The sequence below is a fragment of the Sebastes fasciatus genome, chromosome 20 (genome assembly GCF_043250625.1).
Source record: "Sebastes fasciatus isolate fSebFas1 chromosome 20, fSebFas1.pri, whole genome shotgun sequence".
Taxonomy (NCBI): domain Eukaryota; kingdom Metazoa; phylum Chordata; class Actinopteri; order Perciformes; family Sebastidae; genus Sebastes; species Sebastes fasciatus.
This window is the reverse complement of record NC_133814.1, coordinates 11,633,046-11,646,903: the sequence shown is the minus strand read 5'-3', so window position 1 is coordinate 11,646,903 and position 13,858 is coordinate 11,633,046. Positions and strand designations below refer to the sequence as shown.

Sequence of the window (13,858 nt, the reverse complement as noted above, 5' to 3'; positions counted from 1 at the left end):
ACAACATCTGCAGCTTATAGTGCCTCATTACTGATGAAATCACTGCAGTGGAAAGTCAGCTCATATGGGTGTCCTTAGTGGGCTGTGCTGCTCCAGGTCCTCTTAGACCGCTTTCCTAAAGGTTAGCCGTGACAGTAGAGTGCAAAAACATCTGTTTAACAACATGCTTCTTACCTAATTGAGCCAATGAAACCCTTTTTTCCCTCTGTTCGGATGATGTGAACTATTTACTGGGAGGTTGGTTTGCGTCTGTTTGACGTTAGCTCTTGTGGGAAAGGCAGTTCGCACCATGTAGCACACACATAAAACGCTCCAGGCTGCAGAGAGGAGACGGAGTAAATATGTGAACGAAAAAGAGTTTATCAGTTATTTGGGAACAGTTGAGTAGGACTTCTTTTGAGAGTTGGCAAAAAAATAAGAATAACTTGATTCGTAGTAATGCATTGTTTACACATATGAATAAATTAGTTTTGACTTTGTGCTGAGTGATCACTTGTATGGCACACAGCACAGATGTTGTTGTAGCAACTGATGGTTAATACATGAGACAATGCTGTGATGACAGGGGCCAACCTGATAACACTCCAGGCATGAGTCCACTGGCTTTGTTATTGCATATTTGTGCTGCAGCAGCAGCAGGCAACACCCAGCCCCAGACATTAATAACACCACCCTGCGTCAGGGACACTGAACACTATTCAAATGTCAAAAAAACAAAACAATCGCTTTGTATCTGGCAGATGTGGCACTGGAGAGCACATAGATAAAAAGCTTATCTTTAGCTTTTGAGCAGACTTTCTCTTAAAAAGCTGATAACTTTCTCTAGTGAATGTCATCTGTTTTTGCCTGCAGTGTGCTGTTCCTCTTTTTTCTGTGCATGGGACCAAGACTCATGCCAGAGAGTTGTGTTTTTTGGCAGAGAGGAGGCAATGACGTCGACAGGCGTGGTAATAACAATGAGAACACTATTAAGTCCAGACTACATGGGCTTCTCTGGTAAAAAACAAAAATGTAGAGAAACCCCTGCAGGGTGTGGCCATAAAAATATGAAATATATGTATTGAAACCTCTCATATCTGAGGTGTTTTTTTTAATTGAAACTCACTTTCTTTGGAGGGAAGCAAATGAGACCACATACTACGGTAGAGGAGTTTCCTGTGAGTCTGGGAGTTGCGCGCAGAGAGAATCCGAGCAGAGCAGTACAGTACATAGGAAATGACTCATAGGAGTTGAACTGTTAGCGTGGGTGTGTGCGCTATTAAAACAAGGCTCAGACTCCTCCGGGTGACTCACTTCTGATGCTCGCTTTTCCATGCTGAAAAAGCTCAGCACCGGATTGTTAATCAGATGAACTTTCGGGAATTGTGTAGCCGACAGCGAGCAGCTTTTTACGCGCGGACAACATCATGGCTTATTCTAACGCTTCTCTCTGCGCGCTCTGCGGATTTATTATAGCGGCTGTGACTAATTTCTACGGTGTGAGCGCAGAGAAAAGTAAGTATGTTTTTTATTCCAACATTTTTATTTTGTTTTGTTAAATTATTATTTTTTTCTATTCAAGTGATTACACAACTTTTCCTTTTTATTTCTATATGTTTTTGATTTATGCGTTATTGTGTAATCTTGTTTCTGTGAACATGGATTTAGATAGTCTGGTTTGGTCTCTAAACATAATGGAGTCAGATAGTGGGTCTGCTTACAAAAGCCGCTTCCTTTACCAGCTGCATTGCTCACCGGTTCCGCATTCCGATCGCCTTATTTCACCCCATCCATCCGTGTCCCAGGGTGAGAAGGACAGGCCACATGGAGAGAGGGTGCACTGTCCATTTTTGCTCATAAGACATAGTTTTACTGTCTCATAGAAACTAAAAAAAAAAACAGCTTTTGATTTTCCACAGCAGTCTGAAGTTTGGATTTAATCCCAGACTCAGATTACACTGAGAATTTAAACTCTTGAATAATTAGATCCATTTCCTGAGTCATTAAAGTTCCCAAAAATGCATTTAATTTACTCATTAAATCAAAACTTGCTTTTATTGTCTAGATACTATCCTTGTGAAACTATCTCTACATCTGGACGTCAGCTGTTGGTCCACCCACCCTCCTTCCAAATTCATGACAAAACACAGCACCCCCACACCCAAAAACACTGGTTGTTAGGCTAGGTGCTGAGATCTGCCAAGGTCTTCTGCTCGGGAACACAAAAAATGGCTTCAGACTGGTTCTTGTTTGCCAGATTTTAAGTGCTGAATCATAAGAACCTTATGTAGTCAAATGATTATCCCTGCTGCTCAAATACAATGCTGGCTGGTGGATGTGTTGAAAGTTGTAGTAAAGAGTCCCACTGAAACCCCCAACAGTTTCTTTCTTACAGTTAAGATTAATCTCAGAATCATGGTTTGAGTTTCATCAGTTTGTTGTCTAATTTCTACACTGTAAACAATTGCTGTTAATTAACAGTATTTTTTTAAATTCTGGGACCTGATCTGCACATGTGAGGCTTGTACATTGTACATGATTGGAAAATCAGTGAATTAGCTCTGTTCTTCACTCACATGTTGTTATGGTTTGCATTCTGTGCTTATAGCCAGCTATAGACATACATTTTGTTTATTAAAATGTATGTAAAAAATACAACCTAAATAGTGCATTAAAACAAATCAGTAAGATAATGTAAAAGAAAGGTGAAAAACAGCTATATAATGTATCTTTAAACAGTAAATTAACTGTAAAATACTGTGAAATTACTAAAAAAACAACCAGTTCAAACTGTATTTTTCATTAACAGTACAAAGCTGTAAATTTCAGCAATAGTATAATGTTAATTTTACAGTAACATAAAGGCAAACCGTGCTGCCAGTTCTTTACTGTTACTTTACTGGGAAATTCTTAACAGTGTAGCAACAAAAGCTCCGCTCCTCAGGTGTGGTTTTGGGTTTTGCACCGAGGTCGGTCAGCAGTCAAGGTTCAGTTCCTCTCGGTGACCTTTTGAACCCTTCGAGCGGGAGTCCAGCTGGTAGGGTTTGAGTCATCTGGACAAATGCTTACAAGAACTGTGACACATTTTTGCTGTGACCACAGCTCTAAAATGAGTCAGTCCAGCTTTGCAGGCTGTGGAGAGTCTCTAGAGGCCTGAGCATGTGGCTGTAACATAACCAAAGAGTTAGAGGTCAAAATGCCTCAAACATGACTTTTTCAGCAAGTGCTTTCTGGCTGCAGCTGGTTTAGTAATGACCTATCACTGACTCGTTGACAGGTATTGTGTGTCCTGTGTTATGTGACCAGCTAATGACCCATACAATACGCTCCCTCCTACACATTTGGGGTGTAGGATCATGCTCTTGGGAAAACTGACATTTCCTTCTGGGTCTAGGTTCAGTTCTTGTGAGTGATACCAAGGGAATTCATTTGTAAGTAGAGTTTAAACAGTAAATTAAAGGGGTACTCCAGCGGTTTAGTATTGCACTTCCATAAAGTTTGTAAACTCACAAGAGACACAGAATAGTCAAAATCAAACCAGCAGAGTCCGAGGTATCTTTTAGTCATGGGTCAAGCTCCAACAACACCGCATCCTACGTTTCCCATAATGCAACTTAATTGCATCTTTCGTTAGACCCTCCTTGCCTCTCGAGCCCAATCTGAGAGAACCCTGATGACATCACTATGACATCATCATTTAGGAAGGTCACTCCAGAGCCACAATTATCTATCTACTATCCTCAACATGTCAAACATGAACTAGTTTTGAACTTCTCACCTGTGAGGATTTTCTGCTTTTCTTTGTCTTGAGTAAACTGAAAATCTTCACAATTTGGACTGTTTGTCAGACAAAACAAGCACATTAGTAGACATAACCTCGGGCTTTAGGACATTTTCACTATTTTTCTGATATTTTAGAATGATGAATTGAGGAAAAGAAAGTAGCCATAAATTCACCAGTATTAGAAAGTAACTGCTACTACTGTGCTTAAGTACAATTTTGGGAATTTTGGGGTACTTGTACTTGAGAATTTCTTGTTCACGTTACTCTATACTCCAGAGGTACATATTCTACTTTTTACCCCTCTACATTCATCTGCCAGCTACAATTCTGTTTAAGCTAAAAAATAAATCATATTTTTGGATGGTACTAGTACTCTTAACGAAATAGTGTGCAGCAATTAGGGGGATTTATTGGCAGAAATGGAATATGATTTTAATAAGTATGTTTTCTTTAGTGTATAATCACCTGCAAATAAGAATCGTTGTGTTTTCGTTATCTTAGAATGAGCCGTTTATGTCTACATACGGAGCGGATTCTCTTCATGGAGCCGGCCACCATGTTTCTACAGTAGCCCAGAACGGTCAAACCAAACACTGGCTTTAGAGAGGGCCATTTGCGTTTTCGTGTTTTCACATTTTCGCGTCGGCCACCGTAGTTCTCCTACACGTTTGGAGAAGTTTCAACTGGTTGCAATCTGCAACCACACCGCTAGATACCGCCAAATCCTACACAGTGCACCTTTAAATATAAGGTTTTAATACTTACTGCACCACTGAATGTCACTGCTGCACACAATGAGATACAAAAAATAAAAATCCAGGGAGACTTTATTGCAAAATTGGTTCGTCAGCTCCTCAGCTTGATGTCGCAATATTCATTACCTGGTATTGTTGTCATTGAAGCGGCCACAGGTTCCGACTCATTCATTTAACTAACTTTCGGTTTACGTCAGACTCGTCTCTCTGGTAGTGGTATTGCTTTCAGTGGTAATGAAAGCAGCCAGTTTGAACATGACAATTACCGCAAATGATGACTCAGTTTAGGCTCAGGATGGCTCTTTGTTCAAATGGTGGACACAAAACAAGGTGTCCATGCAAATACACGTCAGAAGGAAGAAAGATTGTCATTTAATCTTTCCAAATATCTGTAGACTATTTCCTTGTTACGCCATCTGTAACTTTGTTGTGTTTGGTATTGTTTCATTCATCCTATAGGCTGATTTTGTGTTGCAATATTGTTTTGTAGAGGTTGTTTCTTCAGCTTGATGTCTTACTTTATGTATGACCTTGGGGTTTTAATGGGCCTCTTAACCAAAGCCAGGCACCTGCAGAGAAAACCACACACTATTAAAACACTAAAACAGTTTCAACAATCACCCTGGTGTTAACTATGTCACATCTTCAGGCTAATTCAGCTGTCTGGCTGCCACAAAGAGAGACGAAGCTTTCCATTGTGTCCACAGAGGTAGATGTTTTCTCTCAGAGCTAAACCACCGGCAACTTCTTTCTCACAGACACGTTGGTATTCTCTGGAAGTCGCACACGTACACAGACGGAAGCCCTCTGAAAGCACATCCTGCTCTTCACGCACTGCCTGTTCATGCACACAAAGTTACTGAGTAATTCTCTCTCTTGCAAATAAGTTGCATCAGCAGTCTGACCCATAGGAATTTCCCACTTTCATTTTATGAGAAGAAGAAAGCCACAAAGTTCCTCACATGCTCACTCCAAGTTACACTTTTTTTTTTTATGTATTTCCTGCATGTCACCTGGTTATGATTATTTTAATATATTTTATTACAGAGTCAGGGAATTTTTTGTTGGTTTGTGAAACAGTCTCAAATGGTGTCTGTAAATCATACCTCCACATTATAATATTTCAAAGGCTTAAGCAGAGTTATGTTTCATATAACATGAAAAATGTTTTGCCCTGAAAACGAACTAACCGATGATTTTTTTTCCCTGTGTGCAGGTCAGTGTAACAGTTTAGAGTTTTGGAACTCAGATTTGGACGTTTGTGTGCCGTGTGCATCATGCAAGAAGTACCCAAAGACCCCGTCATGCAACACATGTAAGACAGTGAATCAGTGAATGTAAATGACTTCCTGCCTTAAATGATTCATATACAGCCATATCCGTTCTTTCAGTGTTTGCAGTTTAAACTCTTTCTGTACAACCAATAGGTAAATCTGTGGATGAGACACCTGACGTGTGGAAACTGGCAGCCATCACAAGCTTCTCGGTGCTGGCCGTCGTGCTGGTCGGTGCTGCGCTGATTATCGGGGTCATGGTGCATCGACGCAAGTCACACAAACGACCTCTACGTGGTGAGATTCTTTCAATTTGAAATCTGAGATTAGATTTTATGACATTTACAAGTGCATCAGATATAATCTTTATGTATAAATACACATTTTCTTCAGCCTAAATGACAATCTGTTCTGCAAAAATGGTAATTTTTATATTAGTTTCTCACAATGCATACCCTAAAATCCCAGAAAAGAAAAGGGGTTTCTCAATGTCTAATTTTAATGGGGTTTTAATTTGCTTTTGCATTTGTTCAAAAGTTTGTGTTTGGTTACCATTGTCAACTACAGTATACATTTTCTGTGAGGGCAGAGTGAAAACCTTATTTGTGTGACATTCAAGACTGATAGAGATGAGTTATTGATGACAAACGTTACTTTGGGGTTCAAGCAATGCTTTAAAAACCATGTTGTGTCCCTGGTGCAAAGTGATTCTTGGTAAACATGAGCACGCTGAGTGCAGTTCCCTTGACTTTTTACGACCTGACATTTTTTATGACTTTTTTTATGACATACTTTACTTTTTTGGACATACTATACTATGACTTTTTTAAGGGTGGCCCCGAATAGTCGACTATTTGATGATTCGATCTAAGAAGCCTGATTCGACAGCCAATCTCACAGTTGAATTGTCGCAGTGGCGGTAAAATGTAGTCATGAAACAAAGGATCATTCCATTCGGGCTATATGGGGGTGGTGATTGTCTGATTTGGTTTCTCCCAATAAATCATGATATATAACCTATATTGGGATTAATATCAGTCTATTAATTATGATTTATTTTTTATGACATCTTTTATGACTGTTTCATGTCATTTTTATGACATACTATGCTATGACTTTTTATAACAAACTATACTATTACTTTTTTATGGGATGTATTATGACTTTTTAATTACTTTTTATGATATTTTTTATGACAAACTATCCCATGACCTTTTATGACCTTTTCATGGCGTTTTTTTATGATGCTTTTCATGACATACATTAATTTTTATGGCATTTTTTATGATGCTTTTCATGACATAAATTCATTTTGATGGCATACTATCCATTCATTATCTGTAACCGCTTATCCTATTCAGGGTCACAGGATGGTATACTATACTATGACTTTTTATGACATTTTTATGGCAAACTATAATTAATGACATTTGTATGACTATTTGTTTATTACTTTTTTATGGCAAACTATAATTAATGACATTTGTATGACTATTTTTTTTATTACTTTTTTTACAAAATACTATACTATGACTTTTTTATGTCTTTTGTATGACATTATGAAATGTTTTGACATACTATACTCTGACTTTTGTGTGACATTTTTTATGTAATTTTTATGACTTTTTAATTACTTATTTATTACTTTTTTATTACTTTTTTTAATGACATTCCATGCTATAACTTTTTTTTATGACAGTATATACTATGACTTTTATGGCATTTTGTGTCCTTTTTATGACATAGTATACTATCACATTTTCTGACTTTTTTTATGACAAACTATACCATGACTTTGTTATGATTTTTTTTATGGCATACTACACTATGACTTTTTATGGTTTATTATAGTATGACTTTTTTTCTGACTTTTTTGGAGGAAATCACATTACATCTGGCAGAAACGTCCACTTGAATTCAAGGATGAAGTGATTACAATTTGGTGGTCAAAGGTCACTGTGACCTCACAAAACACGTTTTTTCATAAGCTAATTATGACAATTTCACACAAATGTCTAAAAGGATAGTGATTACATTTTGGAGAGACATGTATAAAAACTGCAACTTGACCGGTTTGCGAAGGCATACAACAGCGAGGCGGTATTTCTAGTTTGGTATGAAGGCTTTGCAGTGGTGTCGCATTTTGTCTTCTTACTTTGAGAGACATTAGGCTTTTTGCACAGAAGCCATTTCAACATGTCACAGTGGGAAAAGCACAGGTGCAAACAACTAAATTCTTTTCATTTAGCTGCTTCAGTTTCAGGTTCCTGGTATTGTGTCTGCTGGTTCTCTGTCACATTTACTGGGACACGTGAACAGGGCCATTAACATCTGTACATTTCCTACTTTAACAAGTTAAAAATGTCTGCTGTGAAAAATATTACAGATGATTTAGATATGCAATCGCTTTGTTTGGATTGTAAATGCTAATTTTTGTCTTGATTTATTCCAGAACCCATTGAAGAAACTGCGGGGCCACTTTACCAAGCTTAAACATTTCAGTAAGTATAATTTTAACTTTGTCACAACAAGGGTTGACCAATATGTGAATTTGAATTACATACTTCTGATGGAAGACGGGAGTGGATATGATTTAATTCAGCCAGTTTGTGGGTAATAACCTACAGTATGTAAGAACTGCATCAATTTGAATGTAAACAAACAATATTTTAGAGACATTTTGACTGAACAGAAATAAAACAAAATCAGATTTTCGAAGTAAAAACCGAACCCACATAGTTTTTAAAGGTATTTGCATAGATCTGGCATATAACGATTACTGTAGAAAGTATTTTAGAAAGGAGAATTGGATAAAAAACTATGAAAGAAACAAAAAAAGGACTATGAATTTAGAAAAGTTTAAAAAAAATATTTTTGAGGACCGAAATATCGTAATTAAAGTACAAATCACAGTTGATTTGGCATAATGTCAGATTTTAATGTAAACTACTAAATATCAGGAACAGATATCAACAGTTTCAATCCAGCCGTGAAAAGTCCATATTGGTCAGATCCTTATCAAAGCATGCTGTTTGCTGTAAATGTACCTTAAATTGCCCGTAATGCGACTGTGATTGTAATCGTTGCCATTGCCTCCACAGCCTCATCTTCCTCTGGAAACAGATGTGACAGAACCAAGCAGTGACTGGTTCAGAGCCGGATGGAGGAACCTCTGGACCATGAAATGTATACTCTGACTGCAGGGTATCTCTTCACTAGAATTGGACCATTTTAATTTATTAGACTGTTGAGTGAAGAAATGTGCTCAATTCTCACACTCAGTGTAGATCCAACAGTGACCACAGGAGCAACTCTGACACCTCTGTAGGAATAGTAACAACATTATATTAGTGGTATCATTCTCAGATATTGTTGGCCTTTATATTCTACTTAAATATTATTTCGGTCTGGAAGACCTTTGTGGGTTTTACAGATGTTTGATTCAGATAAGAACTGCAGTCCTTTCTTCACAGAGATGGATGCTTTCCAAACCCTGTATTGTATTATCCAGCAGGACTCCGATGAATGTAACACAGCTACTGCTGCCTGCTGGGCTGCAGTTTGATCTCCTGCTATTCAGTAAGGTTAGACGGGGTCTATCTGCAGGTCATTTACCACGACAGCCTCTTAACGATAAATCACATGTGAGTAAGACGTACTGTTAGGCACATTAAGGCCATTTGAATGTAGCTATTTTTACAGTAGGTGAAATGTCTTCCAGCTTTTGTCCCCGCCAGTACCTGTGTGTACCTGCTCTTTTAGTCGCCTGATACAGTGAGAAAGCTGTTGATTAACTATACTCAATCACTGTTACTGGGTCTCCTGAGACCAACACAGACAGTTTGTTGTAGGTTATTACAAAATTGTTGTCTGTTTTAAATGTTGCTAGGTTTTAAGAGATGTTAGCCGGATTTTTCAACCCCAGAATTCACACGTTACTGTCCCAGTGTCGTAGGACAGGATGTTTGAAACACTAGACAAACAATGCCAAACTGAAAACATGTGGGAATGTTGCGAGGTCTGTACTGTCGTGAAAGTACGGGACCTACAGTGTTTTAGGTGGAGCTACAGAATCACGACGCTTACTAACTCTGACCTGTCAAATCGTTTCAGATCTGAAGATATATGTCGAGAGGCCTGTTTGTAATTTTGTAGTCATCGAAACCAACGAGGACCACGGTGGCCACGGTTGTTGCGTTCCATTTCTTTTTTTAGTTCAGGATGTTTTCATCTATCTTCAAAACATCAGCAGTATGTGGTTGCTGATGTATTTTATGTGGCTGACAATGTTTCAGGTCATATTTTGGATCTGTCTGCTTGTGGGTGAACTGCTTGCCCTCTGGCAGCAAAATTAGGGAATTACTTAAAATACAGAAACTTCCTCTTCTCTTTTCTTATTTAGAGTTTTACATTATTTATTTTTAAATATCTTGCGGTGTTGTTTTACATCAACTGTGAGGAACAAGCACATTTTTTAAAGGGACTCCAGTGAAGATTTTTGTTAAACTTCCACCAGGCCAGCTAACGATGATACTGAGCAATAACTAACATTTACGGCTTATTTCTCTTGCTTTCTATTTCTAATTGTATATACTGTAAATGCACTGGCTTCTTTTACTTTATGCAGTCTTATAAATTGCTATGCATACCAAATGTATTTTCACAATAAAACTGAGAATTTCCAATTATAATGCAAGTCTTGTTGATATGCAAACTGCGAAAACTGATCCAATCTTCTTCAGTATCTAAATATGTATGTCATTTAAAAAGTCATATTATAGTGTGTAATAAAAATGTCATAAAAACTTTCATAGTATAGTATCTCATAAAATATCATAAAAAGTCATAGAAATGTCAGAAAAAGTCAAAGTATACGACGTTGTAAAAAGGTCATAGTATAGTATGTCTGAAAAAGTCATAGTATAGTATTCCGAAAAAATCATAAAACGTCATAGTTTAGTATGACAATAAAATCATAAAAACTCATAGTATAGTATGTTAAAATAAGTCATTAATAGTCATAGTATAGTATGCCGAAAAAAAGCTCTAAAAAGTCATATGAGAGTATGTTAAAAAAAAGTCATAAAAAGTTTTAGTATCAGGGACGGCTCTAGCCATTTTGATGCCCTAGGCGAAATTTGGAGCCCTCCCTTCCCCTGCCGCTCTAAGATCAGCGTTCAACCCCCAAGAACCCTAACCCGAGCCCCGTAAACCGCAACACACATCAGATGGTTTTAGGACAAAAATTTTGATTTTGATTTTCATAAAAACTGTATTTATTATGATATTAATTAAATCAAATTAAAACTGTTTAGTCAGTTTCACCACAAGGAGAGTTACAGGGCTGCAAAGTGTATTTCTTTTATTTATTTGTTAATTTGTTACCTCGATGCAGAAAACGAAAAAGGGTGCCCACCTGCATCTTTTTTTTGTAGAGGCCGACCAGTGCCCCACAGAAGGTGGCACCCTATATGGCCTATGCCTGTAGCCGGCCCTGCGTAGTATAGTATGTCTAAAAAAAATCATAAAAAAAACAGCATAGTATTGTGAAAAAGTCCTAAAAATTTCATAGTATAGTATGTCTAAAAAAAAGTCAAAATACTTTTTTTCAACATACTATACTATAACTTACTTATGACTTTTTTCGACATACTAAACTATGACTTTTTCAAAAACCTTTTCGACATACTAGATTGTGACTTTCTTTTGACATTATACACTAAGACTTTGAGACGTTTTCGACGTCATATACTATGAGATTTTTATTATTTTTTTCCACATACTATCAAGACTTTAAAAGACTTTTTTCAACATATTATACTATGACTTTTTTTGACACTGTCATTGTCTTGACATTTCAAGACTTTTTTCGACATACTATACTATGACCTTTTTTCATGAAATCTTTCGACATACTACACTATGACCTTTTTTCACGAAATCTTTCGACATACTATACTATGACTTTCTTTCATGAAATCTTTCGACATACTATACTATGACTTTTTTTTTCATGAAATCTTTCGACATACTTTAGTATGACTTTCTTTCATGAAATCTTTCGACATGCTATACTATGACTTTCTTTCATGAAATATTTCGACATACTATACTATGACTTTTTTTCATGAAATCTTTCGACATGCTATGACAAAATTCATAGTATAGTATGTCAAAAAATTTCAGTATAGTATCTCGAAAAAATAATAAAAGTCATAGTATAGTATGTCGAAAAGTCACAAAAAAGTCATAGTACAGTATGTTAAAATAAGATTCATACATAGAACTTATTTAACGCCTATAATTAGACACTGGATCAAGTTAGCTCCGGCTCCTCTTTGTCAATTTTATCCACAAGGTTGTATAAGTACTTCTACACTTGTTTTGAAGATGGTCTGAGGTAAAGTATTTTCGGTTATAAGTCACTGAATCTTTATCAGAAATTCTCAACAAGGACATTCCATGTTGCCCTTTATTATGCTTACTAAATGACAATTCTAAGGTCCCTACGTCTGTCCATGAAAAAATGTGGCTGTCCGGCCTAACTGCTGCAAAACAAGTCCTAGTAGTACAGTGGAAAATTGCCACACACATCGTCATTAAACCATTGGTGGAACTTGTTCGATATTTTGACTCTAGAGCTCTCTGTTGCACGATCTCATGGTGCTAAGGAAAAGACTATAATGTCTTGGTCAAAAGCTCTTCTAGCTGTTGAATCTCTTGCCAGAAGATGTATGTGTGTGTGCGTGCATGCGTGGGTGCATGTATGCATGCGCAAGTATGTGTGCATACATTGCATATAAGTAAATTATATGGATTTAGGTCATGTGTACATAGGTGCAAGGTACGCCTGTATGTGTTTGTGCAGACATACCGGTTTATGTTAAGGTAAACTGTTTTGGAACTATATCTGTATATGTATACATGTTCTTTTTTGTTTACATGAGCTCATAAAAAGTTGTTCACAAAAAAAAGTCATAGTATGGTATGTCAAAAAAATGTCACAGTATAGTACATTGAAAAAAATCATATTATAGTATCTAAAAAAAAAAAAGTGTTAAAAAAGTCATAGTATAGTATGTTGAAAAAAGTAAAAAAAATAGTATATGTCAAAGAAAGTCATGAAAAAGTCATAGTATGTCGAAAAAAGTAGAAAAAATCTCAGTACAGTATTTCAAAAAAAGTCATAGTATAGTATGTCATAAAAAAAAGTCATAGCATAAAACCCATAGACATACATTCACTATCATTTGGAAGAGTATGGACAAGAAACACTGTATTTTTCCAAGTCTTTTAATTAATTTCAACTAGTTTTATTTTCAATAATTTGCTTATATTCTAAACTAGGTTCTAACAAAGAAGTAAAAATCTACGTTTCAAAGTGACAAAATAGTTATATAAATATGAATTAAATAGTGAGCAGACATTTGAGCACTGAAAATCCAATAAATCAGAACATGTGGTATATGCTTTTTTTTTTTTTAATTACACAATAGCTAATCTAGCAGTTTTCTCCTGCTGAGGAAAATCTGAATGTACATAGATCCAACCAATATTTTCCTTGAAATATTTACAGAAAGAGCTCTGAGAATAACACAAGCCACAAAATACCAGGCTGTGATTGTGATCAATGACAGAGGGGGTGAACATGTTAAGTGCCACAGGGAGATTAGATGGAGAACATTGTAAAAAAATACAGTTTTAACTCAAATGTGCATGTGTCGTTTTACATGTAGGCTACCATGGCATATACGAAAATATGTTACAGTGAGATCATCCAAATCATTACGATAATACATGTAGGATTTTAAATAATGTAAGAAAATGGCAGATGGCAAGTTGTCATGGTTTTTCAAGGCTAGTGTCAGTCTACTGAATCTGATGCCACTGCACTCGATACAATGGTGAGACAAAACAAATGAGATCTACTCAGTTCATGCACTGAAACAATACTTTCAGCATATTGCTTAAATATTACGACCCGCAAAACTAGCTGAGGTGAACTATCGAACAGCCGACTTGTTGCCTGTCGACACCCCGACAGACGTCGTCAAGTTGGCTGCATC

General features: G+C 36.7%; 1 protein-coding gene across 1 annotated transcript; it reads left to right on the top strand.

Annotated features, from left to right (window-relative positions):
• Positions 1–1,202: 1,202 nt before the first annotated feature.
• On the top strand, positions 1,203–10,483 carry LOC141758648 (tumor necrosis factor receptor superfamily member 12A). The gene is made up of 5 exons (XM_074620246.1): positions 1,203–1,494; positions 5,735–5,833; positions 5,946–6,089; positions 8,245–8,293; positions 8,894–10,483. Exons 1-4 carry the CDS (start codon positions 1,407–1,409, stop codon positions 8,283–8,285), a joined length of 372 nt encoding a protein of 123 aa, XP_074476347.1. The 5' UTR covers positions 1,203–1,406; the 3' UTR covers positions 8,286–8,293; positions 8,894–10,483.
• Positions 10,484–13,858: the final 3,375 nt, after the last annotated feature.